The sequence below is a fragment of the Gymnoscopelus braueri genome (assembly GCF_963280865.1).
Source record: "Gymnoscopelus braueri genome assembly, chromosome: 15".
In the NCBI taxonomy this organism is placed as follows: domain Eukaryota; kingdom Metazoa; phylum Chordata; class Actinopteri; order Myctophiformes; family Myctophidae; genus Gymnoscopelus; species Gymnoscopelus braueri.
Window position 1 is genome coordinate 41,610,694 of NC_137620.1, and position 24,936 is coordinate 41,635,629.

A 24,936-nucleotide genomic window follows, 5' to 3' on the forward strand; every position below is an offset into this window, starting at 1 on the left:
TCAACCATTTTAATTTCAAGGACCCCCCAGTTTGACATGCATTAGGCCACGGACCCCCATTTAATGGCATTTCTATCTCTGGGACCCCAATTTATATTGTAAAATCATTGTTAATTTAACTCTGAGAGTGTACAACCATTTGTATACTGTCAGAGTTACATACCCATAAGGGTCAATTTGGTTATCTATCCCATCATTTAGCTGGGGACCACCTGGAACTCCCTCAAGGACCCCTGGGGGTCCCCGGACCCCACTTTGAGAACCATGGCTCTAGACTAGCTCTGGGCACTGATATCCACCTACCCACCGACCTGTGGGCCGGGGCAAGTGGCTCCCCAAAATAATTGGCAAAACACTAAGATATGAATGATAATATAACATTAATATTAAAAAAGAAAAAGTAAAAAACAAAAGTCAGATGGGCTGTCACAGACAGACTTCACCTCAGAGGTAGGTATAGTGGCGTTGATATGGGGGGTGGGCGGTACAATGGGTAGAAGTTAGGCCACAACAGGTGGTCATCTGCTCTGAATCAGCAGCTGCTTCTTATGGCTCTGCAAGGTGGGCGGGGGAAGACACAGGTGCTCAACTTAAATGCAGGTTTTTAGTTTCCGACATGAGGTCAGGCCTTGCACCACAAAGATAGATAGACACTGATACCTGAAAACACTTAAGAGGCCAGACAGAGAATAATAGAATAACAGAAGTAACTGGCTAATTCTGAAATTCACATTTTATGCAGGCCTCTTCATGTTCTGGTCACACATATATCAGGGTATGAACAGATTTATATAAAGTTTTTCTAAGTACTCAAAGTCACTTTACATAAAAAGAAAAAGGAACCATCTTTATGAAGAGAAAAAACAAATACAATTGAAGCAGGCAGCTCATTCCAAAGAGAAATACCTGTGTATAAAAGAACTTGCCACAACCTTTGACTCTTGGTATCTCATATGCCGTTTGGTTCGCCCTATAGTTTCATACTATTGTACAATCAACTCAGCATTACTCCTAAGGTAGTCAGGGACATTACCATTAAAAATGTATAATGACCAAGCAGTGCCACTGGCCAAAATTCATTGTAAAAAAAAAACATTCAGTGCCACAGCCAAAATTCATTGTAAAAAAAAAAGTGCTTAGGAGCCGAGATACAGCCTTTTTCAGTAAGAAGTTAAACAAGAAGTGAATGGAGCAGAACATTTTCAAATCATCATATCTTGGGTTCTGAACATTTTTTTCCAAAAAAAAAAGAGAAAAAAACGTATTTGACGTATTTGACGTCCTGTGGCACAGGGCTTATTACATTGGACGTATTTTACGTCCAGTGGCACTAAATGAGTTAAGTTGAACCACCTTGTACTTCAGAGGGAACATCCCTACCTCCCTAAACAACATGTGTCCAAGGAGGAGCATTCAACAAATTTGCAACCTATCCCTTTAATCTCGCTGATACACCACCGAACCAAGTAGAACAGGCATAGTCGAGGTGACACTGGATCAAAGCCGATACCAAAAGCTTCTTTGTTTTCACAGTTTGTGCACATTTTGAGATCACCTTAGTCACCATGTCTTCCCCTGGGCCCTGACAGAGACTGGTCTAATGTTACCCCCAAATAAGTTACCGTCGACTTTGATCCAATGTCCCTGATTCCCGTTACAAACAACATTAGATCCTATTTGCCTTCTGAAGGCGTCTGTCGTGGAATTCTGGATCAATCAGTAATCGATGAGGCACATAGAAGTCGAGACATATTCTAGGGGATTTATGCTTTATGTACATGATATCATGGGGAGAAGAACACTCATGTCAGTGGTACGGCATAGTTCTGCCAACAGCACAGGGCAGAGATCATAGTTGCTGCTTCAAGGATAAACTGAACCATAACAAGATAGGCTGTATCAAAACAAACAATAGCTATTAGGCTTAGTGGAGACATCTAGGCTCTTACAAAACAATAGCTATTAGGCTTAATGGAGACATCTAGGCTCTTACAAACTGTCAAATATCATAATGTTTTGTAGAAGTTTAAGTGATGGTAAAATATAAATGTTAGATAAAAGCAGCCATATAATTTCCTCCTCACGTCTCTTAGAGACGATGATAGACCGTCTTTCCAAGATTGGTGGGAGTGCATTCCAGACAGGAGATGGTCATAAGTCTTAAGCTAACCTCCCTTAGATGAACATAACGACCTTGAACCGAGAACTGTTACACACACACACACAGTTATGGGTTGTGTTCTGCCAATAAGTGAACACGAGGTTTGAGTATATCTCACACATACATTTTCTAAATTCCTCAATAGTGATGTAATTTATGAGGTATAATTTCTATTAGTGCATAATGCAACAATAATCATTTAATACTAGCAATACATTCACATATGTATGTGAACTTGGGTAAACTTCATTAAGACAGTGAAGTAGCCTGGCCTTGAACACGTTTGACTATAGGGAATGTTTTGAAGCCCTGTTATCTTCTAAGTGGTTAGAGAGGCCTTCTGGTAAGCAGAAGTGGGTGAAACTTTTTTGTGCAAGCCCCATTGTTTTCAGGAAGATAAAAAGAAAAGGGGGAGCAAGGAGAAACTGAAATCAAACAAACATGTCAAGTATAGGTAAAGAATATACCTATATAATATATATATTGTGATGGATATTTGAGAATGCCAACCTGTTCTTCTATCATTTATGTACTATCTAACTGTATCTGAACCAAGGAGGTTTAAACTCACAGCAGGGGTCTTTAGTCAACCACTCTACACATGAATGTGCTAAATCTAACTCAGCTACAGCTGTCAATCTAACAGCTGATCTGCATCCTCCATGCTATTCTGTGTCAGCATATATTTGTCCTGTGATGCTATACATGGTCATTGCTAGTTGTATTTGTGTACCTTATATGACCATTTAGAATAGCATCTTTGGTAAATGGTCTACTATAAGAACTGTGTGAGATGGGTGTTTGAGAGGCTTGTGCCCCGAGGGGCGGTTGGTCAGGCCAGGAGGCCTGGCTCTACGGATCTGTGTATGTTTGCTCTGCTGAAATCTTCCTAATAAATGATCTAAAACTTCACCTGAATGGAATATTATCATTATTAATATTTCTATAACTATATATATATATATATATATATATATATATATATATATATCATGCCAATAGCCACTGGGAAGGTCTAGGGTGGAAAACCACTGGGCTTTAGTAAGGCTGGTGAGGGTCTACTCTCTTCTAAACGGGGCAGGGGGAAGGCGTCCTTGCGAGTCACAGGGTTCAGCTTCCGATAGCGGGCCAACAGATGTCCTCCACAACGACCATGGCTACCTCCACCGTCCCATCATCATCCAACGACCACGGAGATCACGGTCTCCACACACTTCTGCGTCATGGTACAGCTTCCCCAACTTCTGGTAGCGACCTATGAACAAGGTGCAAGGATGGGGGTTACATATTCATACCGGGACTCTGCCACCCCTTACCACAACCAGTGAGGGGGCCAGTCCGAAATCCTTATTGTCTGGCAAGGCTTCAACCAGGGCTGCGTAATCCACGCCGTATGGACACCTCCAAGCACGTCACCACACCACCAACTCAGTCCTGGGGGGGAGGGAGGGGGGGGCTGTGTCTATTAGACCTTGTAGTTTGACACCCTCCATATTCAAATTGATAGTTGGACACTGCCCAATAAATGCCTCAGTGGCCCTTAAAGGACAACTTTGTTTTTTTACAACCAAGGTTTATATTTTAGCTTGTAATTAAAGTAAATAAAAGATGTGTTATTTTTTTTTTCATTTACTGCTTTCTATAGTTTTAGCAATTTTCGCGATCTTTTTTTACAGTGGGCGGGGGCATTCTGTCCAGTGGCTAAATATGCCTTTTTTACACAATAAAAAAGGTCCTGTGGTCTTTGATGGCCAGATGTGAGTAATTGGGGGCTAGAAGAGCTACTGTAAATAATAATAAAGAAAACGCCGGGTTATTGTGTAAAAAAAGACATTTAGCCACCGGACAGAATGCCCCCGCCCACTGTAAAAAAGATTGCGAAAATTGCTAAAACTATAGAAAGCAGTAAATGTAAACATTTTAACACTCATCTTTTATTTAGTTTAATTACAATCTAAAACATAAACCTTGGTTGTAAAAAAACAAAGTTGTCCTTTAAGTGTGATGTTTTATCAACCCCTAACCCCCGGACCTCAGCGCCAGAGAGTTCTAGTAAAAAGGTGGCTGGCTGGTTGTAGATGCTCAGCAAAACCTGGCAATGTGTCCCGAGCGTCTGCACTGGCGACAGATAGGCCTACCTTGCTCATCCCAATCATCGTCATACTCAGTGGTGGAAAAAGTACTAAAATTCTTTACTTAAGTAAAAGTACCAATACTGCAATATAAAAATACTCTGTTACAAGTAAAAGTCCCAAATAAAAAATGTACTTGAGTAAAAGTACAAAAGTATTGGCATCAAAATGTACTTAAAGTACCAAAAGTAAAAGTACTAAATATTTGAAAATAGCCGATCTACAAGCTCACAACGCGTCGCAATGCGACGCGTTGTGAGCTTGTAGATCTGCTATTTTCAAATGGCCTATGTATAAAATAGGGCTAAAGTGGTTAATGTATGTTTCATTATATCATAGTTTATATCTGAAAAGTAACTAGTAACTAAAGTTTTCAAATAATTGTAGTGGAGTAAAAGTACAATATTTGCCTCTGAGATGTAGTGGAGTAGAAGTAAAAGTATTGGAAATTGGAAATACTCAAGTAAAGTACAAATACCTCAAAATTGTACTTAAGTACAGTACTTAAGTAAATGTACTTAGTTACTTTCCACCACTGGTCATACTGTAGGTGGCCGTGTGTCGTCGCTCTCGTCAGGCCTACTGTTGTGGTGGTGATGGCGTATGGGTTGAGGCGGGCTGGAGGAGCGGCCTGATGTCCTTCATGAGCCCCTGCAGCATCTGCGCTTTGACATCCTCCATAATTTCCCTTTTCAGAGTCGCTTTCCAATCGGCCTCCTGAAATGGTTTAGAGAAACTGCATGACAGGTGACCTCAGTTGACCTCATACCTTCATGCTCTGCATCCAGCAGAAGTGTGCACTGTGGTGAAATCCTGGTCAGGGTGTCATCTGGCGTAGACTCTCAGGGCCTGGGTAGGTGGGCCTCACTGAGCCCCAGGAGAAGATGCTCTCGCAGAATGGCATCGGAGGGGGGAGGTGTTTGGATCGTGTCGCTGCAGCCCACAGCATAGCTCCGTCAGCCTTAAAATAAATGAGGGGACCGGGACACTCTCTCCTACCTGCTGTGTGCAGCAAAACTGACCATAACACTGGGATCAGGGTTTTATTCCCATACAGAGAATATAGGCATTTCAATATTTTGTTCAACTTGTCTCGCTCTGTAGCAGCAACAACATTGACCTGACTCACCTGCTAGCGCCACCAGCACAATGGCTACTTTTTTCCCCCATCTTTTAATTATTGGGACCCCAGCAACACTTTAATTTGCTCCTTCCATGATTCAGAATACTTACATCACCTCCTGGTCCTTTAAACTTTGGTACACTGGCAATCTGGCATTATTTTTCTTTTTAAAAAACACTGCCGTTTCAGTTTTGCCTTTTTCTCTTGAACATGGTCCTTGCCGACTACAGCCAAAAATGTGGCACTGTTTAAAACACCCCATTTACTTTGTACACTTATAATGTAAACAATAAAATATATGTTTTGAGACTAAAACCAATACATTTAAAAGACAGACTACGCCACCTTTTGGGAGGTCTGGTCCTCACTTTTAAAATCAAGGCAACACACGGTTTTAATGACAACTTTGGAGTAAAAATGGCAAATAAACTAAAACAGAGGCAAAGTTTAAGAGAGGAACACTTATATTTATTAAAAGCACGAACACATGGGCATCTAGCCACCAAAAAAATAAAAATGCCTACCTAACAATCCTTAAAAAAAAGGGCGCAACTAACTAAATTAAAAGCATAAAAGAAAACTAGTCCAGTGGATTGAGATGAAAATCGTTCACTTTTTCATAAAAGCGTGAAACTTGGTAGACTTGTACAGTTTGGGGCCCTGAACATTTTCATATATGGAGCCATTGCAAAAACACCCCCTGGTGGCCATGGTGGCCATTTTACTTTCCACCATTACCAAATAATGTATTTTGTATCATAACTCCTGAACCAAACATGATAATACAGAATAGGTGATGTCTACACCTATATTTTGATGGTCAATGATTACAATGATATCATGTACAACATCATAAACTTTAAGGTGAATAGTAAAGGGTCAATTCAGTGACATTGTGAGGTAGTCCGGTGGTTTTGTCCGAAAATCGTTACCTTTTTCATGAAAGTATGAAACTTCAGGTGAATAGGTAATGGTCAATTCAATGACGTCGTTTATGTCCAGGTAGCTCAGTTAGTAGAGCACTCACATTAGCACCACAAGGTTCTGGGTTCGATCCCAAGGAACCTCTGTGTATGAGTAGCATGGCTTGGGTAACTAAAACGTGCATTAAGTTCTGAGAGATGAAGGTAGGTGTTGCACTCCATATCCGCAATCCAGGCGTCTAGCACATTGAATTGGGAATAGACACCCTCATTCTCAGCCAATACCAATGATAATCCACTCTTACTTAGACAGTGACGTTGAGAAAAGGAAATCACAAAATTCCTATGTTCCCAGAGTCCTACTGTATGTTCCACGGCTTTCTATTCTGTTAACACACATAAAGTTAACTTTTTAAAAAGGTTGTTGGGTACTCTTTTTCCAAAGGCCTTGTGTTCAACTGCATGCTATGTTCCTGGAACACTCCCAAACATACAAACATCCTTTCTTATTTTCTGAAGTTAATATTATGTAAAATTATGTTTGGATATAATTTGGTTCAAATTACATGTGCTTGCTAACATATATTATCTGGTATGCTATACCATAAGGGGTGGCCCTGACCCCGGACAGAGCCAGGCAAGGGGGGGGGGATTGGTGGGGTAGGTGAGTGAGGTGTGGTGTGATAAGAGGTGCATTGGTACCCCAGGAGCAGGGATGTGTGAGTGAGGGGTGAGTACTGTATGGAGCTTAGTAAGGTACAGGTGCAGTTAAGACTTCTGGTGATTAGTAGTTTCGTTCCTACCTATGTTGAATGCACTTATTGTAAGTCGCTTTGGATAAAAGCGTCTGCTAAATGACTGTAATGTACAGTAGAAGTCTAGAGGTTCCCCTTTTTAAAATGAATGGAGGACAATTTCTGAGAATCTTTCTCTCCATTGATGTGGAATTTGGAGACATTGAGAAAACCCCTTTAACAAGTTACCACAATAGCCCATGTATGAGAGCTCGGTAACATATTTCTCATGTGCTACTGTATATAGAGCTGAGCATAGCAGCTAGGAAACATAGAACTTTGGAAACATAGGGAACAGATCGGCCCTATCTTGGGCCCATCTTGGGCCCAGCTGCCTTACCTCTTATCCCTAAACTTTTTTTTGCATTTTTTATTATTTTGAAAAACATTTTTCAACCAGTAGTTCAAATAGCCGATCTACAAGCTCACAATGTGTAGATGTAGATCGGCTAGTTGAACTATTTGAAATGTTTTTCAAAATGGTAAAATATGGCTAATACGTTTAGGCATAAGGGGTAAGGCAAGATAGGGCCCAGAACATGCATGACACAACTGGTCCCTAATGTTTCAAGGCAGCCATCATTGTCATCACCAATTTGCTTACTGGCCCCAGGTTTAAGCTGTGTTTCGTCCATGACAAATATCTCTAAAACACTAAATGTCCCGGTTTTCAACATTCATTACCAAATTGTCCCGTTAAAATAATACTTGTTCTGTGTGCTTACATAGATGCTTATCTTGTTCTAATCTATTCTGTTGAAAGGTGCAGTCACTAAGTGCTAAAATAATTGTCCCCCATCCTGATGAAACACCAGGTATACAAAAAGTCAAAGAAATTGTCATTGACTGCAGTGAAAACAGCCGATCTGCAAGCGCACAGGCCACATCAAGATGCATTATGAACTTATAGATCACTGTAGAATTATACAGGGCCTTCCAGCGCCTGAAGTTTGCGGTTATTATTGTGATTATTATGTGTGTATTTCCTGCTTATTTAGGATCTTATACCGGAGTGATAGGTCGAGTTATTATTCTAGGAGTTGGTATGCTTATATGAAAGTTAATACTGCTTATTTGGAGTTATAAACTGAATTTATAATAAGGTACAAATATATACAAATTCTAAAAGCCACAGCACAGCAGTGGACTTTACACATGTTACCTGAGTGTCATATGAGAGCATGTTGATTGATTAGGTCAGATTAGGAGCTGGGCTACAGTGGCTACTGTTTAGAACAGTGCTGTTTCCACATTTCAGTCACATGATTAATCAACAGAAGGTTACACCCACATGGGTAGACCAAACCGATATAAATGGAGTGGATGCTCACTATCAGGACGAAGTGTTCTACGCATGCACCAGTGTTACTAGTTACCAGGGTGTTATTGCTGCATTCATCATTTTCCATTGCGAGCTCCGAGAGACTGACGGTAAGAATTGAGAGCACGTTTACACGACGGAAATATATTTCTGATATGGTTTATACTTTTGTGTGTATATTCCATGTCAGTAATGTGTTGTTTCGTTGTTGTTTGTGTTTACTTATTTAGGTTTATAACCTGACTCTTTACTTGACTACTGGCCTAAAAGTGTAAAAGAGTGTGTTTGTATTGTGTGTTAGTATAATAAAACCATCAAAGACACAGGTCTGAGTTGTGTCTGCTAATTCGGTTGCTCAAATACCGTTTACTAGTTGCATTGCTTGTGTGACTGGCTAGATAATTGTACAATCACAATGTATTAATTTCTGTGTTATTCCATTGTAATTTTGATGTTGATAAATTATTTTATATACTGATTTATGTTGTTTTATCTCATATGATTATAGCTTATATCTGTTGCCAGAACCATTATAATAATTGTATACTTTTCAAAAACAAAACAGACTTAATTAATTTAAACCTTTTTCAGTTAATGTAGCCACTGCCACCTTCCCGTGACTCAATTTGGGGTCCTAACCCACAGTTTGAGAACCTATGTTTTAAATGGTATCACTTTAATCCTTAACCATCAAAACATAGGTGTAGACATCACCTATTCTGTATTATCATGTTTGGTTTAGGAGATATGATGCAAAATACATAATTTGGTTATGGCGGAAAGTAAAATGGCCGCCAAGGCCACTGGGGAGTTTTTTGCGATGGCTCCATATAAAGTATATGTCAGAAAACATGTTTTTTCTTTTGATGTGATTATGTTATTTGGATGTGTTATTTTGATTTTGATTATTTCTTTGCCAGCGTGATTTATCTCCTGCATTTTGATTATTTTTGTGCATGGCTTGTGTTGACATATTATTTTGACTTGTATTAATACGTGTGTCATCTTTTCGTTTCTGCCACAGCGCCCAGGAGGGCGAACATAATTCTTGGTGACGCAAGGTTTAGGCTAGTACCACGTGAAGCAGCAGAGACTAGAGAGGATCACCTGCAGGACCGTGTTGATCTCTGGGTCAAAACAAAACATCTATTATACACAACAACACCGACACTTCCTAACTAACGCTACCCGGGATCTGAGGGCTCCTCACCCGCTACGAGGAGGAGGAGGTGCCAGGCCGTCCGGTAACATGGCGGAGGCACCACCCCCGTACTCCGTACTCAGTCCAGACCGTAGCAGTGCCCCGGTCATCAGCTGCAGGGTCTGTCAGTGGTCCATATCGATGGAGGGGAAGTGGTCCCAGCATGTGGTCAAATGTAGCGCCTGCAACGAAGCTACGGTGAGCTAGATGTGCACACGTGTCCTCACTCACACAGACTTCATACTGTGCATCTGTGCAGACACGGAGACAAAGACAAACAAAATGCACGCACACACGTATTCTTCAGTGTGTAAGAGCACTAGGGGTGTAACAAATAAATGATCGACAGAAAATGAATTACAATAATTGGATAATGGATTCAGTGATGTCTCATGTAAAGTTTCTGATAGTGCCGTTTACCACTTCATCAAATGTGAATGCTAGTTTCTGTTCCATATTATAAAATGAAAAGTTTAGTGTTTGACTGATGGATAAAGCAATCGGATCCCAAACTGAGAAAATACTCTTTCTGTGTGTGTGTGTGTGCAGCCGATAAAGAACGCTCCAGTGGGGAAGACGTACGTGCGCTGTCCCTGTAACTGTCTACTGATCTGCAAGGTCACCTCAAAACGCGTTGCGTGTCCTAAACCATACTGGTAAGATTGAAAGAGAGACAGATGGAGGGAGGGAGGGACGGAGGGAGCAGAAGGGAGACGGGATAGAGACAGATAATTCAATTATGTAGTTATTAATTAATTATTAAGTCGTCGCTGTCGGGCAGAAACCTCTCATCTCCATATTCTAACTTTTCATGTTTTTTGTAAATTAATACCCTACTTGATCATACTACAGCGTCACACAAAAGCATCAAAAGTAGCAGATCCGCAAGCTTGAAACGCGGTGCAAAGCGACATGCTTTGAGCTTGTATAGATCTGCTAATTTTGCTACTGAAAAGTAACAGTTTTGGACATGTGAGGTTTCCACCCGACAAAGACAAAGTCATCTCTAACACACATGAACACAAAACACACAACTCCACACACAAACCTCAGTCACCAATCTGTCCACTATCTAAGAGAATGAAAGAAAGAAGAGAGACAGAGGTTTGTCACAACGATTGAAGGTTGAGGAAATCTGCAGAAAGTGATGCCATTCCAGACAACTGTGTTTCTCGTCTCGTAGTAAACGCATCATCAACCTGGGACCAGTTCACATAGGGAGAGAAAGCCCTGAGCCGCGACAGCAACCTATTGGAACAGTGACCACAGAGGACCCTGATTCCAACACATTCCTGGTATACACACACACACACACACACACACACACACACACACACACACACACACACACACACGATTACACATTTTGAACATTGGAACGTATGAATAAAACATTTATGTTTGCTTTTTAAGGGCAGATATGACAAATAACTGAAATATATAAAGAGATTATTGACAAATTTAATACATTTATACGTGTTGTGGAGTCTCGCTAGGGGACTGCCTGTCAGGTAAGCGCTGCACCATGGGGAGACAGTGGATGAGAGATAGAGAGAGGACCAGGAGACAGCGCTGCAGCCTAGGCCGCGTCATCGAGGGGCGGTACCTTCCAATCTACCTCCTCGATCAGCCCCAACTCAGCGCACCTGCGTGACCGGCCGGGCGCCGGCTACAAACAAACTCTCTGCTCTCTCTCAGTAGCACTGGCTCTCCATGGTGAACAGACGGGCGCTCAGGCGGTAAGCGATACACTCCACTATTTCCCTTCTAAAACCTGTGTTGTTAAGTGAAATGACCGCTAAAAGTCTGTGTCTTTTATGTTATAGGCAACCGTATGGAACATGTGTAAGTGTATGTGACGATAATGTGATGACAGGACTGGGCCTCCTACCTGGGAATGGACCTTCCCATGAAATAGCCTAAAAAGTATAAACAGTATTCTCTTGAGTGTGAGGAGCGAGCTGGAGCCCCGCAGCCCCCTTGAAACAGTATCATACAATACCTGAATAATTGACGAATGGACTGGGCCCCAAACCTGGGAAGAACCTCTGTTATAATTATTCATTATTATTAGATACTCGCATTATGATTTGAACGTTTATCCAGTACCTCTGTGCAATTTTCTAAATAAATACCCATATATGGGCTTGTACCACCACTGTTTGACTCTTGGCTTTGATCGATACCCCACAATGTAAAAATAGCAGATCTACAAGCTTACAACGCGTCACGAAGTATATTTGAAAGTGTTTTTCGACATTATTATTGATTATGCAAGAATCATTGCGATTAGATGATTATGTGATAATTGTGACACACACACACACACACACACACACACACACACGGTCCCTGTGGAGAACAAGGATGCACACATCAGATACAAAGCAATTTTCCTGTCTAGCCTGACTCAGCCGCCTCCATTGCTCCAATCATCACCCACATAATAAACCTCCATCAAACAGGGACGGGTCCCTAGCGACTTCAAAATAGCAAGAGTGACCCCACTGCACAAAAAAGGAGGCAAATTAGACCCCGGCAACTACCGCCCTATTTCTATTCTTAGCTCCATCTCGAAAGTCATGGAAAAAATAGTTTATGAACAGGTTGATAAGTATCTTGCGGACAAATCTAATTTACAAATTCAAATCTGGCTTCAGAAAAAAACACTCCACTGAATCATGCCTTCTCTATTTGAACGACCATATCAAACAAGAGGTCGACAAGGGCAAATATTGCGGCATGGTCATGCTGGACCTCCAGAAGGCCTTTGACACCGTTGATCACCCAATTCTGCATGATAAGCTAAAAGCAATAGGTTTTGATGATATGTCGGCTAGCTGGATGAGATCCTATCTGGAGGGGAGGGAACAGGTGGTCGAAGTAAACGGAACCCTGTCCCCCCCCCCCCCCCTCCCAGTGAGTTGTGGCGTTTCGCAAGGAAGTATACTAGGACCTTTACTGTTCCTGATATGTGAACGATATATGTCATCAGCTTGCGACTGCAACCTGTTCCTGTTCGCAGATGACTCGGCTCTGCTGGTCTCGGACAGGGACAGGCTGCAGGTTGAAAAATCTCTCAGCTCTGAACTCAATACGATCCGCATCTGGCTCTCTGACAACAAACTATCTTTAGACCTGGGTAAAACCGAATCCATTCTCTTTGGGTCTAGTGTTAACCTTAACAAGGCTGAGAGCTTCACAATCAAAGCGGGTGATGATGTTATCACAAGAAAGAAGGAAATTACCTACCTGGGTTCCACCTTGGAGGCAAACCTCTCCGGTGATAAGATGGTCAATCAAAGAACACATTTTCTGTACAGGATCAACTCTCTAGTCAGTAAGAATACCCTGAAGATTCTCGCAGGGGCCCTCATCCAAAGTCATTTCGACTATGCATGCTTCTCATGGTATCACAACACCACTAAGGCCTTAAAATCAAGGCTCCAGACATCCCAAAACAAACTGATAAGGCTACTTCTTGGCCTCAATCATACAACCCATCTAACCCCTGCTCATTTTGCTAGGGTTGGATGGATCAGGGTTGAGGACAGACTGAGTACAGCAACTTGCTATGGGCCTGGTCTACAAGATTCGACACAACATTGGGATCCCCCTGTATTTGTCAAACTACTTCCAAAACGTAAATGAAGTCCACGATCATAACACCAGAGGCAGCTCCACTGATCATGTTCAACCCAGATTTGGCACAAACAAGGGAATGAACTCTTTCTCCTGCTATACAACAAAAATGTGGAATGCCCTACCCAAAGGAGTAAAGGAGTGTAAAACCCTACTCACTTTCAAAACTTCCCTAAAGAATCACCTTCAGGAGGCTGCAATTCCAAACTGGCCCCTGTCAAAGTCTTAACCTACCCCCCCCCCCCCCCCCCCCCCAAAATCTACACGGCTGCTGTCTATTATCAAAACTAGTGTCCTCCCCGAATTAACCTAGTCTCACGTAGCCAGACAACAACCATTCCACAATCTCCGAATGCTATACGATATAACTCTATGATGCTATAAATGTATGTAAGTAAAAAATTGTGGGAGGCAACAGTCTGGCTCGCGAGACTAGAATGAACCTAACCAATGTTAATCGTGATCCGGTCTAGAGCCCGCCTACTGTATCCGGTAATTTGCACACGCACATACATGCAATTCCGTTTCCGTATCCGCTCGAGACCAAGACCGGATCAGCAACCTGAAAAACCTATGTGAAAAACGAATGGACCCCAGTACAACGTTTTTGTTTGTTTTTTTATTGACTTTTTATTACACAAAAAAACAACATCAACAGGGAGCAAAATAAAGAAAACAAGTATGTCAGTCGGCAGAAAACATTTTTTTTCAAATTCTGTGATTATGTTATTTGGAAATGTTAATTAGATTTTGATTATTTCTTTGCCAGCGTGTTTTATTTTCTGCATGTATACATTTTGGCATGGCTTGTGTTGATTTCACCTATTTTATTTTATTTTGACTATTATTATTACGTGTGTGTTGTACATTCCTCTTTTTAGTTTCTGCCACAGCACCCAGGAGGGCGAACATAATTCTTGGTGACGCAAGGTTTAGCCTGGTACCACGTGACGGCAATGTTTTTGTTTTTTCGCTTCCTGCTTCCGTGTTCTACCCTGAGGTCACGTGAACGTGAAGCAGCAGAGAGAGAGAGAGAGAGAGAGGATCACCTGCAGGACCGTGTGTTGATCTCTCTGGGTCAAAACAAAACATCCATATATATACAACAACACCGACACTTCCTAACTACCGCTACCCGGGATCTGAGGGCTCCTCGCCCCGCTACGCCGCCGAGGAGGTGCCCGGTAACATGGCGGAGGACGGGGAACGCTCGCCGTTGTTGGCGGAACAACACGACGGCTCCAACGGCTTCTCTCCCGGAGGAGGCAGCAGCTCGTATGGACGTCCGCCCAACCCGCAGGGTGCGTGGGCTGATCCGGGATCAGGCTGTTTTTTTGTTTACATGCGTTTGTTATTATACCAGTCAGTGGTTCTCAAACCTTTTCGTCCCAAGGACCCCCACACATTGATATATATTTGGCCGCGGACCCCCCCCCCCCCCATCTGAAAAGGGGTTGTGCCAGGGATCCCCAGAAGAGAAGATTTGTGTTAAAAAAAATGCAAAATTATTGAAATATTTAAACATTTCTTTGATATTTTTCAAATATTTAAATTTTTTCAAATATTTACATTTTTCTTTGATATTTTTCAAATATTTTCATTTTTCTTTGATATTTTTCAAATATTTTAATTTTTCTTTGATATTTTTCAAATATTTTCATTTTTCTTTGATATTTTTCAAATATTTTCAAAAATAGCAGATGTACTACTAAGTGATCTGCTTGCAGCGTGACGCGCTGCAAGCTTGTGTACATCTGCTATTTTTGAATAGCCTTTTTTTTATTGATTGAATACTTTATTTAGCAGTTTGCAGGAAAAAAAAGCACAAAGTACAGTTTAAATACAAGGTCAACTAATTAGGATTAAAAAGCCCATGCAAGCCTAATGGCTTGTTTCAAATGGGGTCCTTATAAGTTATGTACTCAATTCGTAGTGTAATAGCCAAACCAACATGTAATAGCCATGTAATAGCCAAGCCAACATAGCCAAGCAAGTGCAAGCCAATGGATAAAGTGGTTAAGATGATTGTGATGCCATGTTGATTACTTTTAGCTGGGGACCCCCTGGAACCCCTCCAAGGACGCCTGGGGGTCCCGGACCCCACTTTGAGAACCAATGATTTAGGTGACTTGATATATTGTATCATATACACTATTTATCTGCTTTTGCGTGTGATCACCCGCATATTTACCCTGTCCAATTAGCAGTCGCATGTTTTCAATACATTTCCAGTATTTCTGGGTAAACATGTTTTTGTGACTAGTAAGAGTTTGGAATTGCCAGGGGCCCAGTGTCCACATACTATTCTGTGGTTTAAAGGCCCAACTTATTAGTGATACAAACGTAAACAAATGGTAGCCTCGCCAGACAGGTCGGTGACTGACTCAGCTCTTGATAGAGGGCCAAAACATTAGACAACATATTATTTATCACAGTATTTGCTGTATTTTAGGGGTTTGTTTACGTTGGTAATGTTTGTAAGAAGTGCAAGTCCATTTTGCATTAAAGATCTCCTTATGATTTCCTCATGAGAAATGTCCAGCTTTCAAAAAATATTTTTAAGCAGAAAACCTAAGGTGGTTTTCAGGTCCCAGAAAATCCTCTGTTATTAAAATAATAGTGAGTGATATATAATGATGGTTCTCAAAGTGGGATCCGGGGACCCCCAGGGGTCCTTGAGGAGGATCCAGGGGGTCCCCAGCAAGCAAAATGAGTTAATATAGCATAAAAATCTGTTTAACCTCTTTAAACTGATATACTGCAATCTACTATTAAAAAATATATATTTGTGAAATATTTTCAGATGGGGGTCTGCCGGCCAAGTACATTATTAATTTGGGGGTCCTTGACAAGAAAAAGTTTGAGAACCACTGGTGTATATGATATAATACATCAGTCACCTAAATCATTCGTGATCAATGTATATCTTTCTCTCCATTCCCCTGCCTTCATATTCTTCTCTTCTCTTACTTTCTCTCAGTCTCCGTCATTGACCTTACTCGCTGCTTTCTCTCCTCTCTTCTCTTTCTTGACATCCCTCTTTACTTCTTAAATCACATTCCTGTTATTCCCTTCACAGTTCTGCATTTCATTCTTTTAACGCAACACCTCTTTCTCTCTTCTCTCATTCTGTCTTTCTCGTTTATTTGTCTCCTTGGGTCTTTTCCATCTCCTTTTCTGCCTCTCTCCCCGTATACTTCTTTGCCCTTTCCCTTTCTTACGACTCTACAATACATTTTCCTCCCCCATTTTTTGCACACCCCACCTCTAACTAACTCAACTCACCCCATCTGTCTCTCTGTCTGTCTCTCTCTCTCTCACACACACACACACACACACACACACACACACACACACACACACACACACACAGTCTTTGTCACTGTATCAATATAATCTCGATCACTCCTCTATCCTCTTCCTCGTCTCTCATTCTCTCGTGTGTCTGTTTTGTGTGTGTACTAGTATTGATAAGAACTCTGTGGTGCACATTCTGACCTGAGATCACCTCCATTAAACTAATAACCACTAACCACAGCAACAGATACGGCAGATGAATATTTTATATTTGATTGATTGCCAGTCAAGGAAGATGGCTGATCCTGGGACAGTAACTTGATATGCACACAGTAGTAGTTTGACTACCGTAGTTTCCTCAATGTTTTGTAGCAGTGCTGGTAGTGATTCTGAACACAACCTCACCCTGTCTTTGTTCAGTTTGAAGTCTTCTCTGTTTTTTTCTTCTTTAATGCACAAAAATGCACTCATTATTATGCTTTTTAACACAACTAAAAATGTCACATCTACAAGCTTACAGTGCGTTACTTGTTGTGAGCTTGTAGATCAGCTATTTTCGCTATTTGTCGTAGGACAAAGTATATACAGTAGGGCTTAAATGGTTAAAGTTTGTTTCACAAAAGCGAATAAGTGGTCTACATAGTCTACATTAATGCAGTGTCATATTTGCCTTTTTAGCTGTTATGAAGTATCATTTGGTATTATCTGTCGATTATAGAGTATTTTTTTGTCTTGCATGCTGCACTGTCACTGACCCTGTCTTTCTCTTTTCATTTTGTTACTGGGGGTCTCTCTCTCTCTTTTGTTCCCTGTAATAAATGTATTCTCTCTCTCTCTCTTGTCTCCAGGCATCATCCCGTTCCCCAGTTCGGGGTTGGTCCCTGGGGAGGCCCCTCCCCCGTACTCCCCCCAGGGGAGTCCAGACAGTAGCAGCGCCCCGGTCATCAGCTGCAGGGTCTGCCAGAGGTCCATATCGGTGGAGGGGAAGACCCACCAGCACGTGGTCAAATGCAGCGTCTGCAACGAAGCTACGGTGAGCAGGAGATGTGTGTCCACACACACACACACACACACACACACACACACAGACAGACAGACAGACAGACAGACAGACAGACAGACAGACAGACTTCCTACTGTGCATCTGTGCTGCACTGTTGATTTTGACAGCAAATTTTGATTTAGTTTTAGTCATAGTCTTTTGAATAAAATTCCATTTATTTTTTGTCATATTTTTGTCATCTGAAATGTTTTAATTTGTGTCTAGTTTTAGTCGACTAAATATCGTAAGATTATAGTCGTCTAAATCTACAGTTGATTTAGTCGACTAAAATGTATTTTGGCAGTGCCTTGATGACGTCGTAATGGCAGATTTTACACTTGGTTGGGTTGCATGCTGAAAATAGCCGATCTACGAGCTCAGTTGTGAGCTTGTAGATCTGCTATTTTCAGAGCGCAACACCCGAGTGCAACCGAACATAAAATGACTTGTCTTTTAGTTCTACTGGATCTCTTCTCCACTAGTCCTTCCCTAACATTTTAGTCTAGTTTTTATTCGTTGACAAAAGTGTCAATATATTTAGTCTTAGTTTTAGTCATCGTTGCTTAGTTTAGATTTATTTTTCGTCATAGTTTTAGTCCATGAAATCAACACTGCTGTGCAGACACAGAGACAAAGACAAACAAAAGGCACGCACACACACGTATTCTTCAGTGTGTAAGAGCACTAGGGGTGTAACAAATAAATGACCGACAGAAAATGAATTACAGTAATTGGATAATGGATTCAGTGATGTCTCATGTAAAGTTTCTGATTGTGCCGTTTACCACTTCATCAAATGTGAATGCTTGTTTCTGTTCCATATTGTAAAATGAAAAGTTTAGTGTTTGACTGATGGATAAAGCAATCGGATCCCAAACTGAGAAAATACTCTGCTGTGTGTGTGTGTGTGCGTGTGCGTGTGCAGCCGATAAAGAACGCTCCAGTGGGGAAGAAGTACGTGCGCTGTCCCTGTAACTGTCTACTGATCTGCAAGGTCACCTCACAGCGCATTGCGTGTCCTCGACCATACTGGTAAGAAAGAGAGAGAGATGGGGGGGGGGGAATAGGGAGGTAGAGACCGATAATTCAATTATGTGGATATCAATTATTAAGTCGTCGCTGTTGGGCAGAAACCAATCTCCATGTTCTAACTTTTTATGTTTTTTTGGTAAATTAATACCCTAGTTGATCATTCTACAGCGTCACACAAAAGCATCAAAAGTAGTAGATCTACAAGCTTGAAACGCAGCGTAAAGCGACACGTTTTGAGCTTGTCGATCTGCTACATTTGCTATTTTTGAATTTGAATCGTGAAAAGTTTTGGACATATGAGGTTTCCACCAGCACACACACACAAACATCAGTCACCAATCTATACACTATATAAGAGAATGAAAGAAAGAAGAGAGAGAGAGTGTTTGTCATAAGGATTGAAGGTTGAGGAAATCTGCAGAAAGTGATAACATTTTGCCGGACCTCTGTGTACTCTGTGTGTCTCGTCTTCTCTAGCAAACGCATCATCAACCTGGGACCAGTTCACATCGGGAGAGAGAGCCCTGAGCCACAACAGCAACCTGTTGGAATCAGGGTCCTCTGTGGTCACTGCTCCAATACATTCCTGGTATAAAAAACACACACACACACACACACACACACACACACACACACACACACACACACACACACACACACACACAGTTGTGAATTAGAATTCCGACCATGCACTGTGCATTGGTCGGAATTCTAACGTATTTGCTATTGCTAACGTAATCATGTAATCCCTAATGTTAGATTAACCTTATTCTCTGCTTACACTGAATGTGTATCCATTCCATGTTAATCTGATGTCATGCTCTTCTCTGCCTTCACCTCAGTGGACAGAGTTCTCAGACCGAACCCTAGCAAGGTGTCCGCACTGCCGCAAAGTGTGAGTATCTGTTTGTGTGTCTGTGAGAGGGGGGGGGGGGGTTGCTTGAGTGTGTTGAATGTGAGAAAGAAGAAAGTAGCGTTCACGCGTTAAAGGCAACTCACTTCCTGGTTTTCGATTTCCAGCTCTTCCATTGGTCGACGATACCCCAGGAGAAGGAGCTTGCTGTGCTTCCTGTTATTCGTTGTTGTCGCTGCCTCTGCTGCAGGACTCATGGTATGTGTGTGTGTGTGTGTGTGTGTGTGTGTGTGTGTACGCCTATATTTGTATGTCTTTCTGTGCCTCTTTCTGCCCATTCGTCTCACTGTGCATGCAGGGTGTGTGGTGGTTCATAACAGTTGATATCTCAGCTTGTGGAGATTTTGTTTCACCATATCTTTCTTGTCTGTCTTTCTGTCTGTGTGTGTGTGTGTGTGTGTGTGTGTCAGGCTGGTACATGGGGACCCGCCCAGCAGACCAAAGGGATCTACGCCTCCTGGGTGTTACTGGTCTTACTCTCTCTCTTCGTCCTGGCCAGGACCCTCTACTGGACCTGTCTGAAGATCAGTGACCCCATATCCAACATCACGTAGAGCACTGCTTCTTAACATGACCCCCCATGGGTGCTTGACGGGGATCCACAGGGTCCCCAGCTAAATGATTGATATTTAGGGACCAAATGGACCCTTACAGGTCCGTAACTTAACTCCGAGAGTGTACAATTGCAACCAAAATGTTTCATTTGCATGTTCTCCCCGTGTCTCCTAGGGTAGGTACCCTCACAAAAACATGCAGTAATCCTGGTCTCTATACTGCCTCCCCCTGGTCAGCCGGGGCGCCTGATGGAGGGGAAAAGGAACTGGTTGGAATAACGGGTTCATTCCACGCGCTACGTCCAACCGGGGAAACTCCCCCCCTGTCAGGTGATAAGAAGTGGTCTGCTCACTCCTCATGCATTGAAGGAGGCATGAGCTCAGTTCTGGGCTTTCCCCAGGCTGGCAGAGGGAGAGTAGTGCCCAGGATTACAAGCTTAGGCATTGGCACTGGGTAAAAAAATACGGTTACAAAATCGTGGGATACAAAAAATTGTGGAAAAAAAAAGTTCCATTTGTACGCTCTCGGTTAAATTAAAAATGAGGATTCAGGTCTCAGAGAGAGAGAGATAGAGAAAAAAAGTATCAAATGGGGGTCTGTGGAGTGTGGACTAATGCATATCAAACTGGGGGTCCTTGAGCTTTATAATTTTTATAATTACTGACATACAGGGAGGGAAGGATAGGAGGAAAGATGGAAGGAGAAAAGAGAGGAGAAAGAGAAAAGATAGAACAGTAAGGAAGGTGAGGGAAGAGAGATTGATGTGAAATAGGGACAGAGGAACAGAGGGATAGATGGAGAGAAGGGAAAAGAGATGGGGGGGGGGGTTCGAACTGGGGGTAGAGGAATGTGATTTAAGCAACGCAGCTACAGCTGATTAAAATTAATAATGGGTGTGGTAGTTTTATGTGCGCCAGTGTTCAAGCATTGACAATACTGTTGACCTACTACTGTCAACATTCTGCACTTGTTAAACTGTAGAGGAATTTAAACGAACTACAAAATCGACTCGGGGCCTCGTGCCCCATTAACAAACTGAGCAGCTACGCGGAGACATAAGAATGAAACTGGGAAGGTTCCGCTTGTTACAGAATCTAAACTTGACCCTGACCTCTCGCCTAACCCTGTAGCTCTGTCGATAACTGGTGAACACGTGTTCCTGTTTTGTTCTCTACTGTGTCACTTTAAATCGCTGTGGGTCAGAGTGTAGTTCCAAAATGAGCGCTATCCAAGCAATCTTACACTAGTAGTGTATGCTTTTTTAATTTATTCTAATACATAGACCTTTCAAGGGGCATGTGGTATGATTTAAAACACACGCTTGAAGACTTTCCTTCCTAAACGCGGTATCAACCTTTTGTACCACGTGTACAAAACGATTGATAACATCACATAACATTAAAACATTTTATAGCTTATTTTTTAACTGTTAGCAGATACATTAAGTCCTATTTTGACTAAATATTGAACGATTTTCTTCATGTGTTATGTCTGTATGAAACTTTTAGAACCAAACGCCTCCATTCCTTATTTACAAGAAGGATTTAGTTACTTTTTATGGGTTTGATTTGATCTTGCCTGGTCCCCACTAATCCCAGTAAACAAAACACCACCAGGGACCAAATGACATGAATCATTTGGGAGCCACATTTGTTCTTAGGAATATCATTGATGGCCAAGGTGTGTAGATCTGCTATGGGTTGTTCAAACCCTCGCATACAGCAGATCAATGTGCTGAAACTAGAGAAGAGGCTGGATGATAGATAGCCTGATGTACCTGAGAGACGCTGTCAGGTTGAAACCTTGTATCTCCGTATTTTAAACTTTATGTTTGTCGTCATAGTACAATGTCACACAGAATTATTAGAAATAGCTTTTCTTTGGCCATTTTAAACAAAAACCTGAATGGTTAAGTCTGTTTGTGGATTTTATATATATTGAACCAATGTAAAGTATTTACCATAGCTTGTGACTAAATAACTACATTGGATCCATTGGAAGCCTGGTTCTTTCCATTTCCTGAAAAATAACTGTTTTGGACATACAAGGTTTCTACCGACAGCGACGATATGGAGTTCATGCACCTGTTTCTACTTGATACTACTACTAGTACTACTAGTACTACTAGTACTACTACTACTAACTACTGCTGTTGCTACTAATACTACTAGTAATACTACTTTTACTAGTATTACTGCTACTAATATAGCACCACCACTAACACTACTCTTACTACTAATACTACTGGTACTCTTTTCTCTACTCACCACCTCTCTCGTCCTACTGACTCTTTCTTCTTCCTACCCTCCCCTCTTATTCATTTTAACCTTATTTTTCTTTGGCTTCCTTTGTCCATCTGTCTCTTCCTGTTTGTCGGTCTCTTTCCTCCATCCTCCTTTCTTTTATTGAGCTCAACTCTACTTAACCCAAGTTAAACAGGAAGTACTCTGCTGCGGGTTAAAAGCCTGTGATAAGTGATAATCATGTAACCATTTAAAGCCTCTATTCTTAGTGAAATGGACCTAAGTTGCAGGTTACTGTACTTGGATCACTTTTTTCCCCCAATGCACCAAACTTCTCTGGCAAAAATTGCCGATATACGAGCTCACAGCGTGTCGCGATGCGTTGTGAGCTTGTAGATCTGCTATTTTTGCTAAAGTTCCCCCCAGAATATGGATGCTGGGGTTCAAGTGGTTGACAAACAATTTGACCTGTTAATCATTTTTCAATAACTTATTAAGCGAGTAGATCAATAACTGCTTCCTAAGCGATCAAATATGAGCGGTTCCTCATGGTCCTTACACAAGTCAGGTGACTCATATGAAACTTGATGAGTCAGTTGAGGTGTCATTGAAAAAAAAAAAAAGTTTTGATATGAATGGAGACATGAGGGTGTGAGTGCTTTGGTGTTGGGATTTAATTGTTTTGTTCTTATAGGAGAAATGTTATATACAACAGAAATCAGCCGCTAAGTAGACACTGATTATTGATGACAATGCAAATGATTATTCTGTTATAGATTCATGGTGGTAATGCAAAATGGGTTTCTGTTTCTTAAAAATGCATGGGAAGTAGGATCATTATTTCCCATATTTTATACATAGCTTATATATTAATTCTGATGGGAAGTATTTTATTTGAATTCCCTCAACGAAAAAGGGAATTACGGAACAACTCTCTTGTTTTTAGATTTTCTCTTTCTTTCAATTAGTTATCCAACAGGCAGTGTGCCATTTGCATTGTCACTTACATCAGATATAAATACTTGCAGTATGATGTGGGCATCATTGTAATTTCTTTGTATGTGTAACTATGTAACTGTATGGAGAATTGTATTATACTGTACAGAATTATATTAACTTCGTCTCCCTCTAGTGGTTGATCAGTGTAAGTACTAGCTGACTGTGAAATACAATACAATGTTGCACTACATCCTACTAGTCCATGTACTACTGTAATACTGAACTGTGTTGGTTTTTGTATATTGTGAAACTAAATGATACTTTTAACAAGCTCCCGCGAGTCAGATGTGTGTGTTTGTGTGTTCGCAGTTCTTCCGCTGACTAGCTACTCTTCTAAAATGTATCTCCCACTGAAAGTATTCCTTGGAACAGAAGGCGATAATATATCCTTTATTTGCTGTTATGGGTTTAAGTTATCTAATCATTGCCTTGACCTTTCAACCTCTGAAACCCTATATACTTTGACCGAAGTCCCCCTGGGCTCTATACTCTGTTTTCACTCTATATATCTTTGGTGAAAATAGCAGACAAGTTCACAATCGTGTCGTGCTGTGAGCTTGTCGAGCTGCTATCTTCGCCAAATGTTTGCGTCCTAGAATAGGGACACTAGGGTTCAAGTGGCAACCAAGGACATTGTAATTGTTTGCCTTTTGTAGGGCACATCTAGTGTGATCAATGTGAGTTTGCTTAAAATGAAGTTTGATCTCTGGGCACAGATACTTACTAAATATATGCTGGGACAGAATGCTGCTGTCTTTTTATAAAGCCCAGAAAGTTCATGCCCCCCCCTTCGACACACAAACATATTCATTGTTCCAGTATTGTTCCTGTGCGAGTTATTTTGAGCCAAAATGTAATAGTCCATTCACAGACTTTCTTCTGAGGTAAAGTAGATTATTGTTCTCAAATCTTCACCATAGTTTCTGTAGGAAATTAAGTTAAAACACCCCTTTCAATGCAAAAGATTGTTAATTGGTGGTTAACTACTTACACCTGATATATACTTAGTTGACCAGGGTCCCCCAGGGGTCTGTAGCTGCTTGGTCCCTTCCTTTTTTCTCTCTATACCAAATCTCTTTGCTGAAAATAGACGATCTACAAGCTCACAATTTGTATTTTCGGCATACCACCTATTATGACGTGTGTACAGTATAATAAAGACGCTAGAATTCATATGGTTAATGGTTATATTTTCATGAATTGGTTCTTGAGGCCCAATCCTGGCATGCATATATATATATCATATATATTATGTTATTGGACTATAATTATTGATCATTAACCTACTTAAAGGGATATTTCACTTTAAAAAAAACTTTTGGTAATTTTATCGTCTACTCAGGCCTTTGTCAGCCCCACAGACAGTTTTTAAGTTGCTCGATTCAGTATTTAGACATTTGATATTCATTTTATCAGACACGCCCCCTTCCTATACAAACCCATTGTAACTTCAAACTCCATTTTAACCATGTTAGATTCATCAAAAACACCTGTCCTTGGTTCTGGTGACTCACCCTGCCCCCCTTATACGCGAGGGGGCCGTGTTTTTTCAATTACT

General features: G+C 41.3%; 1 protein-coding gene across 1 annotated transcript; it reads left to right on the forward strand.

Annotated features, from left to right (window-relative positions):
• The first annotated feature begins 14,307 nt into the window (after nucleotides 1-14,307).
• Nucleotides 14,308-20,963, forward strand: LOC308102071 (type I phosphatidylinositol 4,5-bisphosphate 4-phosphatase-A-like). The gene is made up of 7 exons (XM_080451664.1): nucleotides 14,308-14,598; nucleotides 17,443-17,627; nucleotides 18,562-18,668; nucleotides 19,146-19,257; nucleotides 19,511-19,563; nucleotides 19,689-19,779; nucleotides 19,992-20,963. Exons 1-7 carry the CDS (start codon nucleotides 14,487-14,489, stop codon nucleotides 20,133-20,135), a joined length of 804 nt encoding a protein of 267 aa, XP_080307790.1. The 5' UTR covers nucleotides 14,308-14,486; the 3' UTR covers nucleotides 20,136-20,963.
• Nucleotides 20,964-24,936: the final 3,973 nt, after the last annotated feature.

What these genes read in the sequence shown, in the direction of transcription:
- LOC308102071 (XM_080451664.1), top strand. Translation starts at nt 14,487, where the DNA reads ATGGCGGAGGACGGGGAACGCTCGCCGTTGTTGGCGGAACAACACGAC. An exon ending in ACGTCCGCCCAACCCGCAGG is followed by an intron (nt 14,599 to 17,442) that starts GTGCGTGGGCTG and finishes TCTTGTCTCCAG; the next exon opens with GCATCATCCCGTTCCCCAGT. An exon ending in CCTCTGCTGCAGGACTCATG is followed by an intron (nt 19,780 to 19,991) that starts GTATGTGTGTGT and finishes TGTGTGTGTCAG; the next exon opens with GCTGGTACATGGGGACCCGC.